The following is a 20,562-nucleotide window of genomic DNA, read 5'->3' as shown; positions in this document are numbered from 1 at the left end:
TCCCTAGAATAATGTTGTTTATCAATGTGTTGTTGTTGTTGTTGTTGTTGTTCAGGCTGAGCAGGTGATGGAGAAGGAACTCAACTCACTACCTGGTGGTTCTATATCTTCCCTAGAATAATGTTGTTTATCAATGTGTTGTTGTTGTTGTTGTTGTTGTTGTTGTTGTTGTTCAGGCTGAGCAGGTGATGGAGAAGGAACTCAACTCACTACCTGGTGGTTCTATATCTTCCCTAGAATAATGTTGTTTATCAATGTGTTGTTGTTGTTGTTGTTGTTGTTGTTGTTGTTGTTGTTGTTGTTGTTCAGGCTGAGCAGGTGATGGAGAAGGAACTCAACAGTCAAGACACAAAACAAGCGCAGTCTGTTTTTCTTATTAAATGTATCAAAGTATTGATGATTGGTCCTCGATCTACTACATGACAGTACAGCAGTACATGTAGACGTTCACACATACACATCAACAACAACTGTCTCAAATAGCACACTAGTTCCTTTTACAGTACACTACTGTTGACCTGACTCACATAGGTGCTCTGTCATAAAGTTGTGCCCTACATAGGGAATAGGGTACCATTTGAGAGTTGACCAAACATCAAAGTATCTTAGTGGTAACAGGGCTGCAGGGTGAAGAGGCGAGAAGGAACACAGAACAGAACGCAGACTGCTGAAGGACCGGGCTGCTTCAGAACAGAATGCAGACTGCTGAAGGACCGGGCTGCTTCAGAACAGAATGCAGACTGCTGAAGGACCGGGCTGCTTCAGAACAGAATGCAGACTGCTGAAGGACCGGCTGCTTCAGAACAGAATGCAGACTGCTGAAGGACCGGGCTGCTTCAGAACAGAACGCAGACTGCTGAAGGACCGGGCTGCTTCAGAACAGAATGCAGACTGCTGAAGGACCGGGCTGCTTCAGAACAGAATGCAGACTGCTGAAGGACCGGGCTGCTTCAGAACAGAATGCAGACTGCTGAAGGACCGGGCTGCTTCAGAACAGAATGCAGACTGCTGAGGGATCGGCTGCTTCAGAACAGAATGCAGACTGCTGAAGGAAGGAGGGATGGATGGATGGAAGGAAGGAAGAAAGGAGGGATGGATGGAAGGAAGGAAGGAAGGAAGGAAGGAAGGAAGGAAGGAAGGAAGGAAGGAAGGAAGGAAGGATGAGGGATGAAGGATGAGGGATGAGCGATGGAGGGAAGGAAGGAAGGATGGTTGATGACTGGCCTTCACATGATAAGTCCCATGTATTCCTCTGTGTGTGTGATGTCGTGAATGGCACCCTATTCAATACCTAGTGCATTATACTATGGGAGGGAGGGAGGGAGGGAGGGAGGGAGGGAGGGAGGGAGGGAGAGGGGAGGGTTGAGGGAGGATAAGAAGAAAGGGAGGTTGAGGGAGGATAAGAAGAAAGGGAGGTTGAGGAAGGAGAAGGCAACAACAGCAGCAAGAAAGTTCCCCAATATCATCGTTTTCAGTGGGGCTCTGTGTGTGTGTGTGTGTGTGTGTGTGTGTGTGTGTGTGTGTGTGTGTGTGTGTGTGTGTGTGTGTGTGTGTGTGTGTGTGTGTGTGTGTGTGTGTGTGTGTGTGTGTGTGTGTGTGTGTGTGTGTGTGTGTGTGTGTGTGTGTGTGTGTGTGTGTTGGACCCCAGAGGTCTAGTTGTCCACTGTGGGGATCTTGCACACGAAGGGAAAGGCTTTGTCACAGCTGTTATCATTCCAGGACCTCAGTGCTGTCAGAGAAACACACACACACACACACACACACACACACACACAGCGCTGTTAGAGACAAAAACAACACTACATTGACTGACTGGCTGACTCATCAGCTACGGACATGTGTGTGTGTTAATGTGTGTGTGTGTGTGTGTGTGTGTGTGTGTGTGTGTGTGTGTGTGTGTGTGTTGTGTGTGTGTGTGTGTGTGTGTGTGTGTGTTAATATGTGTGTGTGTGTGTGTGTGTGTGTGTGTGTGTGTGTGTGTGTGTGTGTGTGTGTGTGTGTGTGTGTGTGTGTGTGTGTGTGTGTGTGTGTGTGTGTGTGTGTGTGTGTGTGTGTGTGTGTGTGTGTGTGACTCATTACACAGGTGTCTGTTCTGGCACCCAGTTGTCCTAATGATGCACACAGTTTATTACCCAACAAGGGAGACCTGAGAGTGATTCAGAACTTACCTGGTTATAGATGCCTGGTATAACAGCAAGGCCTGATGGGGCTTCTGGCATAAAGGCTCTGAAATGGCCAGGCATGTTTCTCTGAGTCTCTTTACTAGTGTGTGTCCCCACTATAAACCTGTAGGTCGTCCCCTGGCTCAATCATGAACCTGTAGGTCATCCCCTGGCTCAATCATGAACCTGTAGGTCGTCCCCTGGCTCAGTCATGAACCTGTAGGTCGTCCCCTGGCTCAATCATGAACCTGTAGGTCGTCCCCTGGCTCAATCATGAACCTGTAGGTCATCCCCTGGCTCAGTCATGAACCTGTAGGTCATCCCCTGGCTCAGTCATGAACCTGTAGGTCGTCCCCTGGCTCAATCATGAACCTGTAGGTCATCCCCTGGCTCAGTCATGAACCTGAAGGTCGTCCCCTGGCTCAATCATGAACCTGTAGGTCGTCCCCTGGCTCAGTCATGAACCTGTAGGTCGTCCCCTGGCTCAATCATGAACCTGTAGGTCGTCCCCTGGCTCAGTCATGAACCTGTAGGTCGTCCCCTGGCTCAGTCATGAACCTGTAGGTCGTCCCCTGGCTCAGTCATGAACCTGTAGGTCGTCCCCTGGCTCAATCATGAACCTGTAGGTCATCCCCTGGCTCAGTCATGAACCTGTAGGTCGTCCCCTGGCTCAGTCATGAACCTGTAGGTCGTCCCCTGGCTCAGTCATGAACCTGTAGGTCATCCCCTGGCTCAATCATGAACCTGTAGGTCATCCCCTGGCTCAATCATGAACCTGTAGGTCGTCCCCTGGCTCAATCATGAACCTGTAGGTCGTCCCCTGGCTCAATCATGAACCTGTAGGTCATCCCCTGGCTCAATCATGAACCTGTAGGTCGTCCCCTGGCTCAGTCATGAACCTGTAGGTCGTCCCCTGGCTCAATCATGAACCTGTAGGTCATCCCCTGGCTCAATCATGAACCTGTAGGTCGTCCCCTGGCTCAGTCATGAACCTGTAGGTCGTCCCCTGGCTCAGTCATGAACCTGTAGGTCATCCCCTGGCTCAGTCATGAACCTGTAGGTCGTCCCCTGGCTCAGTCATGAACCTGTAGGTCATCCCCTGGCTCAGTCATGAACCTGTAGGTCATCCCCTGGCTCAGTCATGAACCTGTAGGTCGTCCCCTGGCTCAGTCATGAACCTGTAGGTCGTCCCCTGGCTCAGTCATGAACCTGTAGGTCGTCCCCTGGCTCAGTCATGAACCTGTAGGTCGTCCCCTGGCTCAGTCATGAACCTGTAGGTCATCCCCTGGCTCAGTCATGAACCTGTAGGTCGTCCCCTGGCTCAGTCATGTTTTATTGGGTAATACACTGTGTTTATGCATTATTGACTGCATGTGTGTGTGTATGCATTATTGACTGCCTGTGTGTGTGTATGCATTATTGACTGCCTGTGTGTGTGTCTCACCGCTGTTCTGCCTGTACCAGATCTCGACACAGTCTTCCTCTTCGGGGATGCGGTGTATGCCGTCGTCAGGCTGGTTGCCATCCCAGTAGCTGTATCCATAGTTACTGCCGTCGGTCCACTCCAGAGTGCCCTCCTACAGTCAGGAATAGTATGACATGGTACATGTAACAACCTGGGCAGACTGCTTTAATGAAAAGGGAAGTTTAGCTAAAACCTAAAACTGACCGTTACCTAAACTCTGACTCTACTCTCAACTTGGACCTCATTACCTAAACTCTGACTCTACTCTCAATTGGGACCTCATTACCTAAACTCTGACTCTACTCTCAATTGGGACCTCATTACCTAAACTCTGACTCTACTCTCAACTGGGACCTCATTACCTAAACTCTGACTCTACTCTCAACTGGGACCTCATTACCTAAACTCTGACTCTACTCTCAACTGGGACCTCATTACCTAAACTCTGACTCTACTCTCAACTGGGACCTCATTACCTAAACTCTGACTCTACTCTCAACTGGGACCTCATTACCTAAACTCTGACTCTACTCTCAACTGGGACCTCATTACCTAAACTCTGACTCTACTCTCAACTGGGACCTCATTACCTAAACTCTGACTCTACTCTCAACTGGGACCTCATTACCTAAACTCTGACTCTACTCTCAACTGGGACCTCATTACCTAAACTCTGACTCTACTCTCAACTGGGACCTCATTTTAGTCCGTTTGGAATTAAATAAGAGGTTTGCCCGTCAGATATGTCCTGTTAGCTGTTTCCCATGAGAGTTGCACTAGTAGTTATGACGGCTGGTTCAAACACCCTAGGTTTGAAGAGCTGGACTGACAGGCTCCTGTTGCTTTCAGTTCTAGAGTGAAATATCTACGTCAGACTGGCTTCCTATAGAGCTGGACTGACAGGCTCCTGTTGCTTTCAGTTCTAGAGTGAAATATCTACGTCAGACTGGCTTCCTATAGAGCTGGACTGACAGGCTCCTGTTGCTTTCAGTTCTAGAGTGAAATATCTACGTCAGACTGGTTTCCTATAGAGCTGGACTGACAGGCTCCTGTTGCTTTCAGTTCTAGAGTGAAATATCTACGTCAGACTGGTTTCCTATAGAGCTGGACTGACAGGCTCCTGTTGCTTTCAGTTCTAGAGTGAAATATCTACGTCAGACTGGTTTCCTATAGAGCTGGACTGACAGGCTCCTGTTGGATTAATTTTGTTTTTATTTGACCGGTATTTATACAGGTTTTCCTCATTGAGGTAACATCTCTTTTCCAAGAGAGACCTGGTCCAATAGCAGCAAGGGGAACAACGTTTCAGACAAAACAAAACATTAACATTAGGATTATAACGTCCCAAAAACATTCAAATAATTATTCAGAAAACAATTTTAACTGAAATCTCATTGGAATGTTCGAACGTTCACTAAAACGTTATACACAACATCTGTAACAATCACCAAAGAAGAATTCCCCAAACGTTCTCATGATGTTTCCAGATGATGTAACAATCACCACAGAAGAATTCCCCAAACGTTCTCATGAGGTTTCCAGATGATGTAACAATCACCAAAGAAGAATTCCCCAAACGTTCTCATGAGGTTTCCAGATGATGTAACAATCACCAAAGAAGAATTCCCCAAACGTTCTCATGAGGTTTCCAGATGATGTAACAATCACCAAAGAAGAATTCCCCAAACGTTCTCATGAGGTTTCCAGATGATGTAACAATCACCAAAGAAGAATTCCCCAAACGTTCTCGTGAGGTTTCCAGATGATGTAACAATCACCAAAGAAGAATTCCCCAAACGTTCTCGTGAGGTTTCCAGATGATGTAACAATCACCACAGAAGAATTCCCCAAACGTTCTCGTGAGGTTTCCAGATGATGTAACAATCACCACAGAAGAATTCCCCAAACGTTCTCGTGAGGTTTCCAGATGATGTAACAATCACCACAGAAGAATTCCCCAAACGTTCTCATTAGGTTTCCAGATGATGTAACAATCACCACAGAAGAATTCCCCAAACGTTCTCATGAGGTTTCCAGATGATGTAACAATCACCAAAGAAGAATTCCCCAAACGTTCTCATGAGGTTTCCAGATGATGTAACAATCACCACAGAAGAATTCCCCAAACGTTCTCATGAGGTTTCCAGATGATGTAACAATCACCACAGAAGAATTCCCCAAACGTTCTCATGAGGTTTCCAGATGATGTAACAATCACCAAAGAAGAATTCCCCAAACGTTCTCATGAGGTTTCCAGATGATGTAACAATCACCACAGAAGAATTCCCCAAACGTTCTCATTAGGTTTCCAGATGATGTAACAATCACCACAGAAGAATTCCCCAAACGTTCTCATGAGGTTTCCAGATGATGTAACAATCACCACAGAAGAATTCCCCAAACGTTCTCATGAGGTTTCCAGATGATGTAACAATCACCAAAGAAGAATTCCCCAAACGTTCTCATGAGGTTTCCAGATGATGTAACAATCACCACAGAAGAATTCCCCAAACGTTCTCATGAGGTTTCCAGATGATGTAACAATCACCACAGAAGAATTCCCCAAACGTTCTCATGATGTTTCCAGATGATGTAACAATCACCAAAGAAGAATTCCCCAAACGTTCTCATGAGGTTTCCAGATGATGTAACAATCACCAAAGAAGAATTCCCCAAACGTTCTCATGAGGTTTCCAGATGATGTAATAATGTTTTTAGAACACACTGACACAACTTAATGTGAGTGGGAACGTTCTGGAAACATCAGACAAACATTTTACACAAACATTGTCTTATCATTAGCACAACTGGATAGTTTTTGCCGCAACCTAACGAATGTTCTGAGAACTTTCACAAAAACAATTTTGGTTTGCTGGGTAGATGCATAGTAATCTATAAAATGTTTACTTTAAAGAAAATGTTTTTTTATATATTTTTTAATTTTACATTTTTATGTACACATAATATACTTTCAACAGAATGCATTAAGATGCCTGTAAAATAATGAAAGTGTCCAAATCGAATGTAAACATTAATACATGCATTTCCATAGCTTCCTAAATCTATTCTAGTGCCGAGAAGAAGCCACAGCGTTTTCAACACAGGGTTTTAATGTGTTTTACTATTTTCTACACTGTAGAATAATAGTTAAGACATAAACACTATGAAATAACACATATGGAATCATGTAGTAACCAAGAAAGTGTTAAACAAATCTAAATATATTTTATATTTGAGATTCTTCAAAGTAGCCAGCCTTTGCCTTGATGACAGCTTTGTACACTCTTGGCATTCTCTCAACCAGCTTCATGAGGTAGTCACCTGGAATGCATTTCAATTAACAGGTGTGCCTTGTTAAAAGTACATTTGTGGAATTTCTTTCCTTCCTTCAGCCAATTGGTTGTGTTGTGACAAGGTAGGGGTGGTATACAGAAAATAGCCCTATTTGGTAAAAGACCAAGTCCATATTTCTGGTTCCAACTGCCGTGTCTTTGTGAGACGCAGAGTAGGTGAACGGATTTTCTGCGCATGCGTGGTTCCCACTGTGAAGCATGGAGGAGGAGGTGTGATGGTGTGGGGGTGCTTTGCTGGTGGCACTGTCTTTGATTTATATAGAATTCAAGGCACACTTAACCAGCATGGCTACCACAGCATTCTGCAGCAATATGCCATCCCATCTGGTTTGCGCTTAGTGAGGCTATCATTTGATTTTCAACAGGAAAATTACCCAATACACCTCCAGGCTGTGTAAGGGCTATTTGACCAAGAAGGTGAGTGATGGAGTGCTGCATCAGATGACCTGGCCTCCACAATCACCTGACCTCAACCCAATTGAGATGGTTTGGGATGAGTTGGACTGCAGAGTGAAGGAAAAGCAGCCAACAAGTGCTCAGCATATGTGTGAACTCCTTCAAGACTCTGGGAAAAGCATTCCAGATGAAGCGGGTTGAGAGAATGCCAAGAGTGTGAAAAGCTGTCATTAAGGCAACATGATTCCATATGTGTTATTTCATCGTTTTAATGTCTTCACTATTATTCTACAATTTAGAAAATAGTTAAAAAAAATAAAGAAAAACCCTTGAATGGGTAGGTGTGTGCAAACGTTTGACTGGTACCATAAATCCTTGATTCTTTGTATTACGTCTGAGGAGACATCTGCAGAGATTGAATTCACGATAACTGCTGCAGATGTCAACCCCCGGAGTATATTACCTTAAAAAGACAAGTACAGTGTGTTTGTTGACAACATATGAGGTAGTGATTATCCTGGCAGTGGTGCTTAATGGGGTTTCTGGAAAACTACCCAGAAGATTCCGGGAATAGGAAGGGAATAAGACAGGAAATCCAGAATCCTGGGAATTCTGGGAAAGATCCTGGAATGTTTGAACCCTCAGTGCTTTACCTGTCTCCTGTCGTGAAGGCCGATCCATATGTCTGTTGGTATCCCTGGGATACGGCTGTTGACGAGATCGTAGACGAACACATTCTCCTCCCAGCTGAGAACTCAGACAAGGGATGGTTAGAGTTAGAGAGAGGTGTCTGTGTGTGCGTGCGTGTGTGCGTGCGTGCGTGTGTGTGTGTGTGCGTGCGGTGTGTGTGTGCGGTGTGTATGTGTGTGTGCGTGTGTGTGTGTGTGTGTGAGTGTGTGTGTGTGTGCGGTGTGTGTGTGCGGTGTGTGTGTGTGTGTGTGTGTGTATGTGTGTGTGTGTGTGTGTGTGTGTGTGTGTGTGTGTGTGTGTGTGTGTGTGTGTGTGTGTGTGTGTGTGTGTGTGTGTGTGTGTGTGTGTGTGTGTGTGTGTGTGTGTGTGTGTGTGTGTGTGTGTGTGTGTGTGTGTGTGTGTGTGTGTGTGTGTGTGTGTGTGTGCGGTGTGTGTGTGTGTATCCTCTCACCTGCAGTGTGGCAGTGTGTGGACCTTTGTGTGTGTATATGGACAGGTATCCCTCTCACCTGTGTACGGAGGTGAGTTTGGCAGACTTGAGACCGTTGGAGAATTCAGCACAGTACAGGTCAGCCTCGGCCCAGGTACGGTTCAGAGGGAAGAAACGGTAGCAGTGACCTTCGAACTCAGTCCAGAACAACGGACAGGTGACGGGAAGGCCTGGTTCTGGCAACTGGAGGGGGAAGGCTGGGGTGAGAGAGGGGGGAGGGAGGGAGGGAGGGGGAGGGGGAGGGGAGGGGAGGGAGGGAAGGGGGGAGGGGAGGGGAGGGGAGGGGAGGGAAGGGAAGGGGGAAGGGGAAGGGGAGGGGAGGGAAGGGAGGGAGAAGGGGGAGGGAAGGGAAGGGAAGGGGGAAGGGAAGGGAAGGGAAGGGAAGGGAAGGGAAGGGAAGGGAAGGGAAAAGGAGGGGAGGGAGGGAGGGAGGGAAGGGAGGGAAGGTGAGGGAAGGGAAGGGAAGGGAAGGGAAGGGAAGGGAAGGGAAGGGAAGGGAAGGGAAGGGAAGGGAAGGGGAGGGGAGGGGAGGGGAGGTCAGGAGATGGAAAGAGGAGAGAGGCGAGAGGCGAGAGTGGGGGAGAATAGAGAATGAAAGAGAATAGGTTACACTGCTCTTAAGTAATTGTGAATACTCCGCATTTAAAGTTGTCCTTGTCATGTTCATTATCAAGTTAGACTGCAGCACTCCTATCCCAAAGTTTACAGAAGTATTTTCCAAAAGTTTTCTATATTCTGAAGTGATAACCTCATCATTCTGAAGTGATAACCTCATCATTCTGAAGTGATAACCTCATCATTCTGAAGTGATAACCTCATCATTCTGAAGTGATAACCTCATTATTCTGATGTGATAACCTCATCATTCTGAAGTGATAACCTCATCATTCTGAAGTGATAACCTCATTATTCTGATGTGATAACATCATCATTCTGAAGTGATAACCTCATCATTCTGAAGTGATAAGCTCATCATTCTGAAGTGATAACCTCATCATTCTGATGTGATAACCTCATCATTCTGATGTGATAACCTCATCATTCTGATGTGATAACCTCATCATTCTGAAGTGATAAGCTCATCATTCTGAAGTGATAACCTCATCATTGTAGGCTATGCGTTTTAAATGTATGTATTTCAGACCTTGACTAATAATGTTCTGTACTATGTAATGTTTCATGAGGACCCCAGGAAGAGCAGCTGATGCTTTTGCAGCGGCTAATGGGGATCCTATTAAATACCAAATTGTCACGTGTTTATGCACTTACCCAAAGCTAGACTTTCAGTCACTCTGTATCACTTCACCAAGACTATCAGTCACTCTATATCCCTTCACCAAGACTATCAGTTACTCTGTATCCCTTCACCAAGACTATCAGTCACTCTGTATCCCTTCACCAAGACTATCAGTTACTCTGTATCCCTTCACCAAGACTATCAGTTACTCTGTATCCCTTCACCAAGACTATCAGTCACTCTGTATCCCTTCACCAAGACTATCAGTTACTCTGTATCCCTTCACCAAGACTATCAGTTACTCTGTATCCCTTCACCAAGACTATCAGTCACTCTGTATCCCTTCACCAAGACTATCAGTTACTCTGTATCCCTTCACCAAGACTATCAGTCACTCTGTATCCCTTCACCAAGACTATCAGTTACTCTGTATCCCTTCACCAAGACTATCAGTTACTCTGTATCCCTTCACCAAGACTATCAGTTACTCTGTATCCCTTCACCAAGACTATCAGTTACTCTGTATCCCTTCACCAAGACTATCAGTTACTCTGTATCCCTTCACCAAGACTATCAGTTACTCTGTATCCCTTCACCAAGACTATCAGTTACTGTATCCCTTCACCAAGACTATCAGTCACTCTGTATCCCTTCACCAAGACTATCAGTTACTCTGTATCCCTTCACCAAGACTATCAGTTACTCTGTATCCCTTCACCAAGACTATCAGTTACTCTGTATCCCTTCACCAAGACTATCAGTTACTCTGTATCCCTTCACCAAGACTATCAGTTACTCTGTATCCCTTCACCAAGACTATCAGTTACTCTGTATCCCTTCACCAAGACTATCAGTCACTCTGTATCCCTTCACCAAGACTATCAGTTACTCTGTATCCCTTCACCAAGACTATCAGTTACTCTGTATCCCTTCACCAAGACTATCAGTTACTGTATCCCTTCACCAAGACTATCAGTTACTCTGTATCCCTTCACCAAGACTATCAGTCACTCTGTATCCCTTCACCAAGACTATCAGTTACTGTATCACTTCACCAAGACTATCAGTTACTCTATATCCCTTCACCAAGACTATCAGTTACTCTGTATCCCTTCACCAAGACTATCAGTCACTCTGTATCCCTTCACCAAGACTATCAGTTACTCTGTATCCCTTCACCAAGACTATCAGTTACTCTATATCCCTTCACCAAGACTATCAGTTACTCTGTATCCCTTCACCAAGACTATCAGTCACTCTGTATCCCTTCACCAAGACTATCAGTCACTCTGTATCCCTTCACCAAGACTATCAGTTACTGTATCCCTTCACCAAGACTATCAGTCACTCTGTATCCCTTCACCAAGACTATCAGTTACTCTGTATCCCTTCACCAAGACTATCAGTTACTGTATCCCTTCACCAAGACTATCAGTTACTGTATCCCTTCACCAAGACTATCAGTTACTCTGTATCCCTTCACCAAGACTATCAGTTACTCTGTATCCCTTCACCAAGACTATCAGTCACTCTGTATCCCTTCACCAAGACTATCAGTTACTCTGTATCCCTTCACCAAGACTATCAGTTACTCTGTATCCCTTCACCAAGACTATCAGTTACTCTGTATCCCTTCACCAAGACTATCAGTTACTCTGTATCCCTTCACCAAGACTATCAGTTACTCTGTATCCCTTCACCAAGACTATCAGTTACTCTGTATCCCTTCACCAAGACTATCAGTCACTCTGTATCCCTTCACCAAGACTATCAGTCACTCTGTATCCCTTCACCAAGACTATCAGTTACTCTGTATCCCTTCACCAAGACTATCAGTTACTCTGTATCCCTTCACCAAGACTATCAGTTACTCTGTATCCCTTCACCAAGACTATCAGTTACTCTGTATCCCTTCACCAAGACTATCAGTTACTCTGTATCCCTTCACCAAGACTATCAGTCACTCTGTATCCCTTCACCAAGACTATCAGTCACTCTGTATCCCTTCACCAAGACTATCAGTTACTCTGTATCCCTTCACCAAGACTATCAGTCACTCTGTATCCCTTCACCAAGACTATCAGTCACTCTGTATCCCTTCACCAAGACTATCAGTCACTCTGTATCCCTTCACCAAGACTATCAGTCACTCTGTATCCCTTCACCAAGACTATCAGTCACTCTGTATCCCTTCACCAAGACTATCAGTTACTCTGTATCCCTTCACCAAGACTATCAGTCACTCTGTATCCCTTCACCAAGACTATCAGTCACTCTGTATCCCTTCACCAAGAATATCAGTTACTATGTATCCCTTCACCAATACTATCAGTCACTCTGTATCCCTTCACCAAGAATATCAGTTACTATGTATCCCTTCACCAATACTATCAGTCACTCTGTATCCCTTCACCAAGAATATCAGTTACTCTGTATCCCTTCACCAAGACTATCAGTCACTCTGTATCCCTTCACCAAGACTATCAGTCACTCTGTATCCCTTCACCAATACTATCAGTCACTCTGTATCCCTTCACCAATACTATCAGTTACTCTGTATCCCTTCACCAAGACTATCAGTCACTCTGTATCCCTTCACCAATACTATCAGTCACTCTGTATCCCTTCACCAAGAATATCAGTTACTATGTATCCCTTCACCAATACTATCAGTCACTCTGTATCCCTTCACCAAGAATATCAGTTACTATGTATCCCTTCACCAAGACTATCAGTCACTCTGTATCCCTTCACCAAGACTATCAGTTACTCTGTATCCCTTCACCAAGACTACCAGTTACTCTGTATCCCTTCACCAAGACTATCAGTTACTCTGTATCCCTTCACCAAGACTATCAGTTACTCTGTATCCCTTCACCAAGACTATCAGTTATTGTATCCCTTCACCAAAGGTAGACTTTCAGGTACTCTGTTACTGTATATGATGAAAGAGGACAGGCTGCACTTCTCTTAACATGTTCAGACTAGGGCCTCACGTGTGGCGCAGGGGTCTAAGGCACCGTAGTGCAACCGGCCGTGATCGGGAGTTTCATAGGGCGGTGCACAATTGGCACAGGGTCATCTGGGTTAGTCATCTGGGTTGGTCATCTGGGTTAGTCATCTGGGTTGGTCATCTGGGTTGTCATCTGGGTTGGTCATCTGGGTTAGTCATCTGGGTTGGTCATCTGGGTTGGTCATCTGGGTTAGTCATCTGGGTTGGTCATCTGGGTTGGTCATCTGGGTTAGTCATCTGGGTTGGTCATCTGGGTTGGTCATCTGGGTTGGTCATCTGGGTTAGTCATCTGGGTTAGTTCATCTGGGTTGGTCATCTGGGTTAGTCATCTGGGTTGGTCATCTGGGTTGGTCATCTGGGTTGGTCATCTGGGTTGGTCATCTGGGTTAGTCATCTGGGTTAGTCATCTGGGTTAGTCATCTGGGTTAGTCATCTGGGTTAGTCATCTGGGTTGGTCATCTGGGTTAGTCATCTGGGTTGGTCATCTGGGTTAGTCATCTGGGTTAGTCATCTGGGTTGGTCATCTGGGTTAGTCATCTGGGTTATTCATCTGGGTTAGTCATCTGGGTTGGTCATCTGGGTTGGTCATCTGGGTTGGTCATCTGGGTTAGTCATCCGGGTTAGTCATCTGGGTTGGTCATCTGGGTTATTCATCTGGGTTATTCATCTGGGTTAGTCATCTGGGTTGGTCATCTGGGTTGGTCATCTGGGTTAGTCATCTGGGTTAGTCATCTGGGTTGGTCATCTGGGTTATTTATCTGGGTTAGCCATCTGGGTTAATCATCTGGGTTAATAATCTGGGTTAGTCATCTGGGTTAATCATCTGGGTTAGTCATCTGGGTTAATCATCTGGGTTAGTCATCTGGGTTAGTCATCCGGGTTAGTTATCTGGGTTGGTCATCTGGGTTATTCATCTGGGTTAGTCATCTGGGTTAGTCATCTGGGTTGGTCATCTGGGTTGGTCATCTGGGTTAGTCATCTGGGTTAGTCATCCGGGTTGGTCATCTGGGTTATTTATCTGGGTTAGCCATCTGGGTTAATCATCTGGGTTAATCATCTGGGTTAGTCATCTGGGTTAATCATCTGGGTTAGTCATCTGGGTTAATCATCTGGGTTAGTCATCTGGGTTAGTCATCTGGGTTAGTCATCTGGGTTAGTCATCTGGGTTAATCATCTGGGTTGGCCAGTGGGGGCTTTACTTGGCTCATCGCACTCTAGCGACTCCTTGTGGCGGGACGGGCGCCTGCAGGCTGGCCCCGGTCATCAGGTGAACGACCATACTCTCCCTAAAAATCTAAATAGAGGTGCATGGCAGAGACACGGATAGCTGACGTTCTCCTGAAACTACACGTCTCTGTGCCCGCTTGCTTTCCAATAGACTCCAGATACCCCAACTAAACTCTCACAACAACTACAAACATGTCAGTTAGACTCCAGATACCCCAACTAAACTCTCACAACAACTACAAACATGTCAGTTAGACTCCAGATACCCCAACTAAACTCTCACAACAACTACAAACATGTCAGTTAGACTCCAGATACCCCAACTAAACTCTCACAACAACTACAAACATGTCAGTTAGACTCCAGATACCCCAACTAAACTCTCACAACAGCTACAAACATGTCAGTTAGACTCCAGACACCCCAACTAAACTCTCACAACAACTACATACATGTCAGTTAGACTCCAGACACCCCAACTAAACTCTCACAACAACTACAAACATGTCAGTTAGACTCCAGATACCCCAACTAAACTCTCACAACAACTACAAACATGTCAGTTAGACTCCAGATACCCCAACTAAACTCTCACAACAGCTACAAACATGTCAGTTAGACTCCAGATACCCCAACTAAACTCTCACAACAACTACAAACATGTCAGTTAGACTCCAGACACCCCAACTAAACTCTCACAACAACTACAAACATGTCAGTTAGACTCCAGACACCCCAACTAAACTCTCACAACAATTACAAACATGTCAGTTAGACTCCAGATACCCCAACTAAACTCTCACAACAGCTACAAACACGTCAGTTAGACTCCAGACACCCCAACTAAACTCTCACAACAGCTACAAACACGTCTGTTAGACTCCAGATACCCCAACTAAACTCTCACAACAACTACAAACACGTCAGTTAGACTCCAGATACCCCAACTAAACTCTCACAACAGCTACAAACATGTCAGTTAGACTCCAGATACCCCAACTAAACTCTCACAACAGCTTCCAGTTCAGTCAGTTCAATTCTTATTCTTTTATCAAAACCAGTTAGATTAAATCCAGCCACATAGCCTCCAAGGAGAAGAAGAAACAACCAGAAACAGGATTTCTTGAAGTTAAAGAAATTACAAAAGGCAGTTTATAAATCTCTTGAAATATTACGACTAAACAGTAAACACAGACACAACTGTCTTGAGTAAGGAGGGAGAAACACTGCTAAATACTCTCATTAGAAACAAGACCTTGTAACATCAATAAGATACATCTAGAAATATCAAATAAAGGTTTAAAAGACTGTACATGTCACAGTATAGGCATGTAGTCATGCAATTTCTATATGAGAACACGCATCTAGTCTCTAGCTCCACCAGCCCTAGGCGGTCTCTCCCTCCAGCTGCCCCAGGAAGGAGTCCTGTGGTCAGGTTGGCTCCCTGCTCATGCCCCCTGATCCTCTGGTTCTGCTGGAAGCCTGGTTCCTCAACCCGGGTGGTTAACTAACAAACAAACAAATAAACTAACTAACAAACTAACTAACTAACTAACTAACCAATCAATCAATCAATCAATCAATCAAACAAACAAACAAACAAATGTATGTATAAGCCCTTCATACATCAGCTGATATCTCAAAGTGCTGTACAGAAACCCAGCCTGAAACCCTAAACAGTAAGCAATGTAGGTGTAGAAGCACGGTGGCTAGAAAAAACTCCCTAGAAAGGCAGGAACCTAGGAGGAAACGTTCATAGATGACCAGCAGGGTCAAATAATAATAATAATCACATAATCACAAGCTAACTAACTGACTAACTAACTAACTGACTAACTGACTAGCTGACTAACTAACTAACTCACTGACTAACTAACTAACTGACTAACTAACGAACTGACTAACTGACTAACTGACTAACTGACTAACTAACTAACTAACTAACTAACTAACTAACTAACTAACTAACTAACTGACTAACTGACTGACTGACCAACTGACTAACTGACTAACTGACTAACTAACTGACTAACTAACTAACTGACTAACTAACTAACTGACTAACTGATTGACTAACTAACTAACTAACTAACTAACTAACTAACTAACTGACTGACTGACTGACTGACTAACTGACTAACTAACTGACTAACTGACTAACTGACCAACTAACTAACTAACTAAATACATAACTAACTAACTGACTAACTGACTAACTGATTGACTGACTAACTAACTGACTAACTAACTAACTAACTAACTAACTAACTGATTGACTGACTAACTAACTGACTAACTAACTAAGTAACTAACTAATTAACTAACTAACTGACTAACTGACTAACTAACTGACTAACTTAACTAACTAACTAACTAACTAATTAACTGACTAACTGACTGACTAACTAACTGATTGACTGACTAACTAACTGACTAACTAACTAACTGATTGACTGACTAACTAACTAACTATCTAACTAACTAACTAACTAACTAACTGACTAACTAACTAACTGACTAACTAACTAACTGACTAACTAACTAACTAACTAACTAACTGATTAACTGACTAACTAACTAACTGACTAACTAACTAACTAACTAACTAACTAACTAACTAACTAACTAACTAACTAACTAACTAAATAACTAACTGACTGACTAACTGACTAACTAACTAACTGACTAACTGACTAACTAACTAACTAACTAATTAACTAACTGACTGACTGACTAACTGACTAACTAACTAACTAATTAACTAACTGACTAACTGACTAACTCACTAACTAACTAACTAACTAACTAACTAACTGACTGACTGACTAACTGACTAACTGACTAACTGACTAACTAACTGACTAACTAACTAACTAACTAACTGACTAACTGACTAACTAACTGACTAACTGACTAACTGACTGACTGACTAACTGACTGACTGACTAACTGACTAACTAACTAACTAACTGACTGACTGACTGACTAACTGACTAACTAACTAACTAACTAACTAACTAACTAACTAACTAACTAACTAACTGACTAACTAACTAACTGACTAACTGACTGACTAACTGACTAACTAACTAACTAACTAACTGACTAACTAACTAACTGACTAACTAACTAACTAACTAACTAACTAACTGACTAACTGACTAACTAACTGACTAACTGACTAACTGACTGACTAACTGACTAACTACTAACTGACTACTAACTAACTAACTACTAACTAACTCACTGACTAACTAACTAACTAACTAACTAACTGACTAACTAACTAACTAACTAACTGACTAACTGACTAACTAACTAACTGACTAACTAACTAACTAACTGACTAACTGACTAACTAACTGACTAACTGACTAACTGACTGACTGACTGACTAACTGACTAACTAACTAACTAACTGACTAACTGACTAACTGACTGACTAACTAACTAACTGACTAACTAACTAACTGACTAACTAACTAACTAACTAACTAACTAACTAACTGACTAACTGACTAACTAACTGACTAACTGACTAACTGACTGACTGACTGACTAACTGACTGACTAACTGACTAACTAACTGACTAACTGACTGACTAACTGACTAACTAACTAACTGACTAACTGACTAACTAACTGACTAACTGACTAACTGACTGACTGACTAACTGACTAACTAACTAACTAACTGACTAACTGACTAACTGACTGACTGACTAACTAACTAACTAACTGACTAACTAACTAACTGACTAACTAACTAACTGACTAACTAACTAACCCAATGTGAGTGACTGTATATAGAGGTTTGGAAGATGCTGTCACCTTTCCCCTTCTAGGACACCAAAGACTACCAGGGATACATTGGGTTTATTTTGCTTCAGTTTATTTTAATAAATACTTTCTTAACACTTATTTTTCTTAAAACTGTATTGTTGGTTAAGGGCTTGTAAATAAGCATTTCACAATAAGGTCTACTACACCAGTTGTATTGGGCGCATGTGACAAATAAAATGTGATTTGATTTGATCTTCTTCAATGACTCTACCCAGACGAAGCACAACTTCCTCCCCCAAACGTTTGTTAACCGCCGCAGCCGCCACACCTAAATAGTAGTACTCCTAGTAGTAGGAGTAGTAGTGGTAGTAGTAGTAGTGGTAGTAGTAGTAGTAGTAGTAGTAGTAGTGGTCCTTCTGTGGCTCAGTTGGTAGAGCATGGCGCTTGTAACGCCAGGGTAGTGGGTTCGATTCCCGGGACCACCCATACGTAGAATGTATGCACACATGAATGTAAGTCGCTTTGGATAAAAGCGTCAGCTAAATGGCATATATTATTATTATAGTATTATTATAGTATTACTCACCGTGTGTGATCTTGACGTTGGTGGGAGGGATGGTCCTCGCAGGACGAGCCCAGAGGAGCAGGGTCAGACACAACTCCCAGCAGAGCATCTTCCAACAGAAACTCAGGAAGACAGGCAGAGAGAGAGAATCTAGATCCACTGACTCGGAATATGGGTGTGTGTTTGAGTGTGGATGTGTGTGTGTGTGTGTGTGGCTCTTTTTCCGTGTGATGAGAGGGGGGAAGTGCAGTGTGTGTGTGTGTGTGTGTGTGTGTGTGTGTGTGTGTGTGTGTGTGTGTGTGTGTGTGTGTGTGTGAGTCAGTGTTGAGTAGTAGCTCTGGGAGATTAGATGATGTCTCTAAGTCTTGCGCAGGAAGAAATCATTGTGTGTGTGTGAGAGAGAGAGAGAGAGAGAGGGGGGGGGGCGGAGAGAAAGAGAGAGAGGGCGGAGAGAGAGAGAGAGAGAGAGAGAGAGAGAGAGGGAAAGAGAGAGAGAGAGAGAGGCAGAGAGAGAGAGAGAGAGAGAGGGCAGAGAGAGAGAGAGAGAGAGAGAGAGAGAGAGAGAGAGAGAGAGAGAGAGATGGTGGAGGGTTAATTTTATTGTTTATTTCACTTTTGTATATTATCTACTTCACTTGCTTTGGCAATATTAACACATGTTTCCCATGACAATAAAGCCCCTTGAATTGAAAAATGCTCCCCAACCTCTTCTTGTTTTGCAAGGCTTCTCAGTCGATCACATCATTGGCTCTGCAAGGGAGAGAACGAAAGAACGACAGAGAGAAAACTAGAGAGGAGGAGGAGGAGAGAGAGACTCACATCCAAATACGCACTGAAAGAGGAGGAGAGAGACTCACCCAAATACACATGTCCAACACTGAAGGGAGAGGGGAGAAGACTTTAACCCTCAACACTGAAATGGGAGAAGACTTTAACCCTCAACACTGAAATGGGAGAAGACTTTAACCCTCAACACTGAAGGGAGAGAATCATTTGTCACATCCAGATTATATAACATGTTACATCAGCCACGTCTCATCATAGTCTCATCCAGATTATATAACATGTTACATCAGCCACGTCTCATCATAGTCTCATCCAGATTATATAACATGTTACATCAGCCACGTCTCATCATAGTCTCATCCAGATTATATAACATGTTACATCAACCACGTCTCATCATAGTCTCATCCAGATTATATAACATGTTACATCAACCACGTCTCATCATAGTCTCATCCAGATTATATAATATGTTACATCAGCCACGTCTCATCATAGTCACATCCAGATTATATAATATGTTACATCAGCCACGTCTCATCATAGTCTCATCCAGATTATATAACATGTTACATCAACCACGTCTCATCATAGTCACATCCAGATTATATAACATGTTACATCAGCCACGTCTCATCATAGTCTCATCCAGATTATATAATATGTTACATCAGCCACGTCTCATCATAGTCACATCCAGATTATATAACATGTTACATCAACCACGTCTCATCATAGTCTCATCCAGATTATATAACATGTTACATCAACCACGTCTCATCATAGTCTCATCCAGATTATATAACATGTTACATCAACCACGTCTCATCATAGTCTCATCCAGATTATATAATATGTTACATCAGCCACGTCTCATCATAGTCTCATCCAGATTATATAACATGTTACATCAGCCACGTCTCATCATAGTCTCATCCAGATTATATAATATGTTACATCAGCCACGTCTCATCATAGTCTCATCCAGATTATATAACATGTTACATCAGCCACGTCTCATCATAGTCTCATCCAGATTATATAACATGTTACATCAACCACGTCTCATCATAGTCACATCCAGATTATATAGTATGTTACATCAACCACGTCTCATCATAGTCACATCCAGATTATATAATATGTTACATCAGCCACGTCTCATCATAGTCACATCCAGATTATATAACATGTTACATCAACCACGTCTCATCATAGTCTCATCCAGATTATATAATATGTTACATCAGCCACGTCTCATCATAGTCACATCCAGATTATATAATATGTTACATCAGCCACGTCTCATCATAGTCACATCCAGATTATATAACATGTTACATCAACCACGTCTCATCATAGTCACATCCAGATTATATAACATGTTACATCAAC

General features: G+C 43.4%; 1 protein-coding gene across 1 annotated transcript; it reads right to left on the bottom strand.

The window, feature by feature from the left end:
* Window positions 1-1,481: 1,481 nt before the first annotated feature.
* Window positions 1,482-19,184, bottom strand: clec19a (C-type lectin domain containing 19A). The gene is made up of 6 exons (XM_052519800.1): window positions 19,087-19,184; window positions 18,403-18,745; window positions 8,576-8,753; window positions 8,030-8,123; window positions 3,607-3,739; window positions 1,482-1,729 (listed from the first exon to the last, which is right to left on the bottom strand). The coding sequence occupies exons 2-6, from the start codon at window positions 18,488-18,490 to the stop codon at window positions 1,653-1,655; spliced, it is 570 nt and encodes a 189-aa protein (XP_052375760.1). The 5' UTR covers window positions 18,491-18,745; window positions 19,087-19,184; the 3' UTR covers window positions 1,482-1,652.
* Between the last annotated feature and the right edge of the window lie 1,378 nt (window positions 19,185-20,562).

The sequence above is a fragment of the Oncorhynchus keta genome, chromosome 5 (genome assembly GCF_023373465.1).
Source record: "Oncorhynchus keta strain PuntledgeMale-10-30-2019 chromosome 5, Oket_V2, whole genome shotgun sequence".
Taxonomy (NCBI): Eukaryota; Metazoa; Chordata; class Actinopteri; order Salmoniformes; family Salmonidae; genus Oncorhynchus; species Oncorhynchus keta.
The sequence above is the reverse complement of the archived record's forward strand: the minus strand, read 5'-3'. Positions and strand labels throughout refer to the sequence as shown.

Coding starts and splice junctions, on each gene's coding strand:
- clec19a (XM_052519800.1), bottom strand. CDS start 18,490: ATGCTCTGCTGGGAGTTGTGTCTGACCCTGCTCCTCTGGGCTCGTCCT. Junction 8,124..8,575: donor AAACTCACCTCCGTACACAG/GTGAGAGGGATA, acceptor CTGAGTTCTCAG/CTGGGAGGAGAATGTGTTCG. Junction 3,740..8,029: donor GCCTTCACGACAGGAGACAG/GTAAAGCACTGA, acceptor TCCTGACTGTAG/GAGGGCACTCTGGAGTGGAC.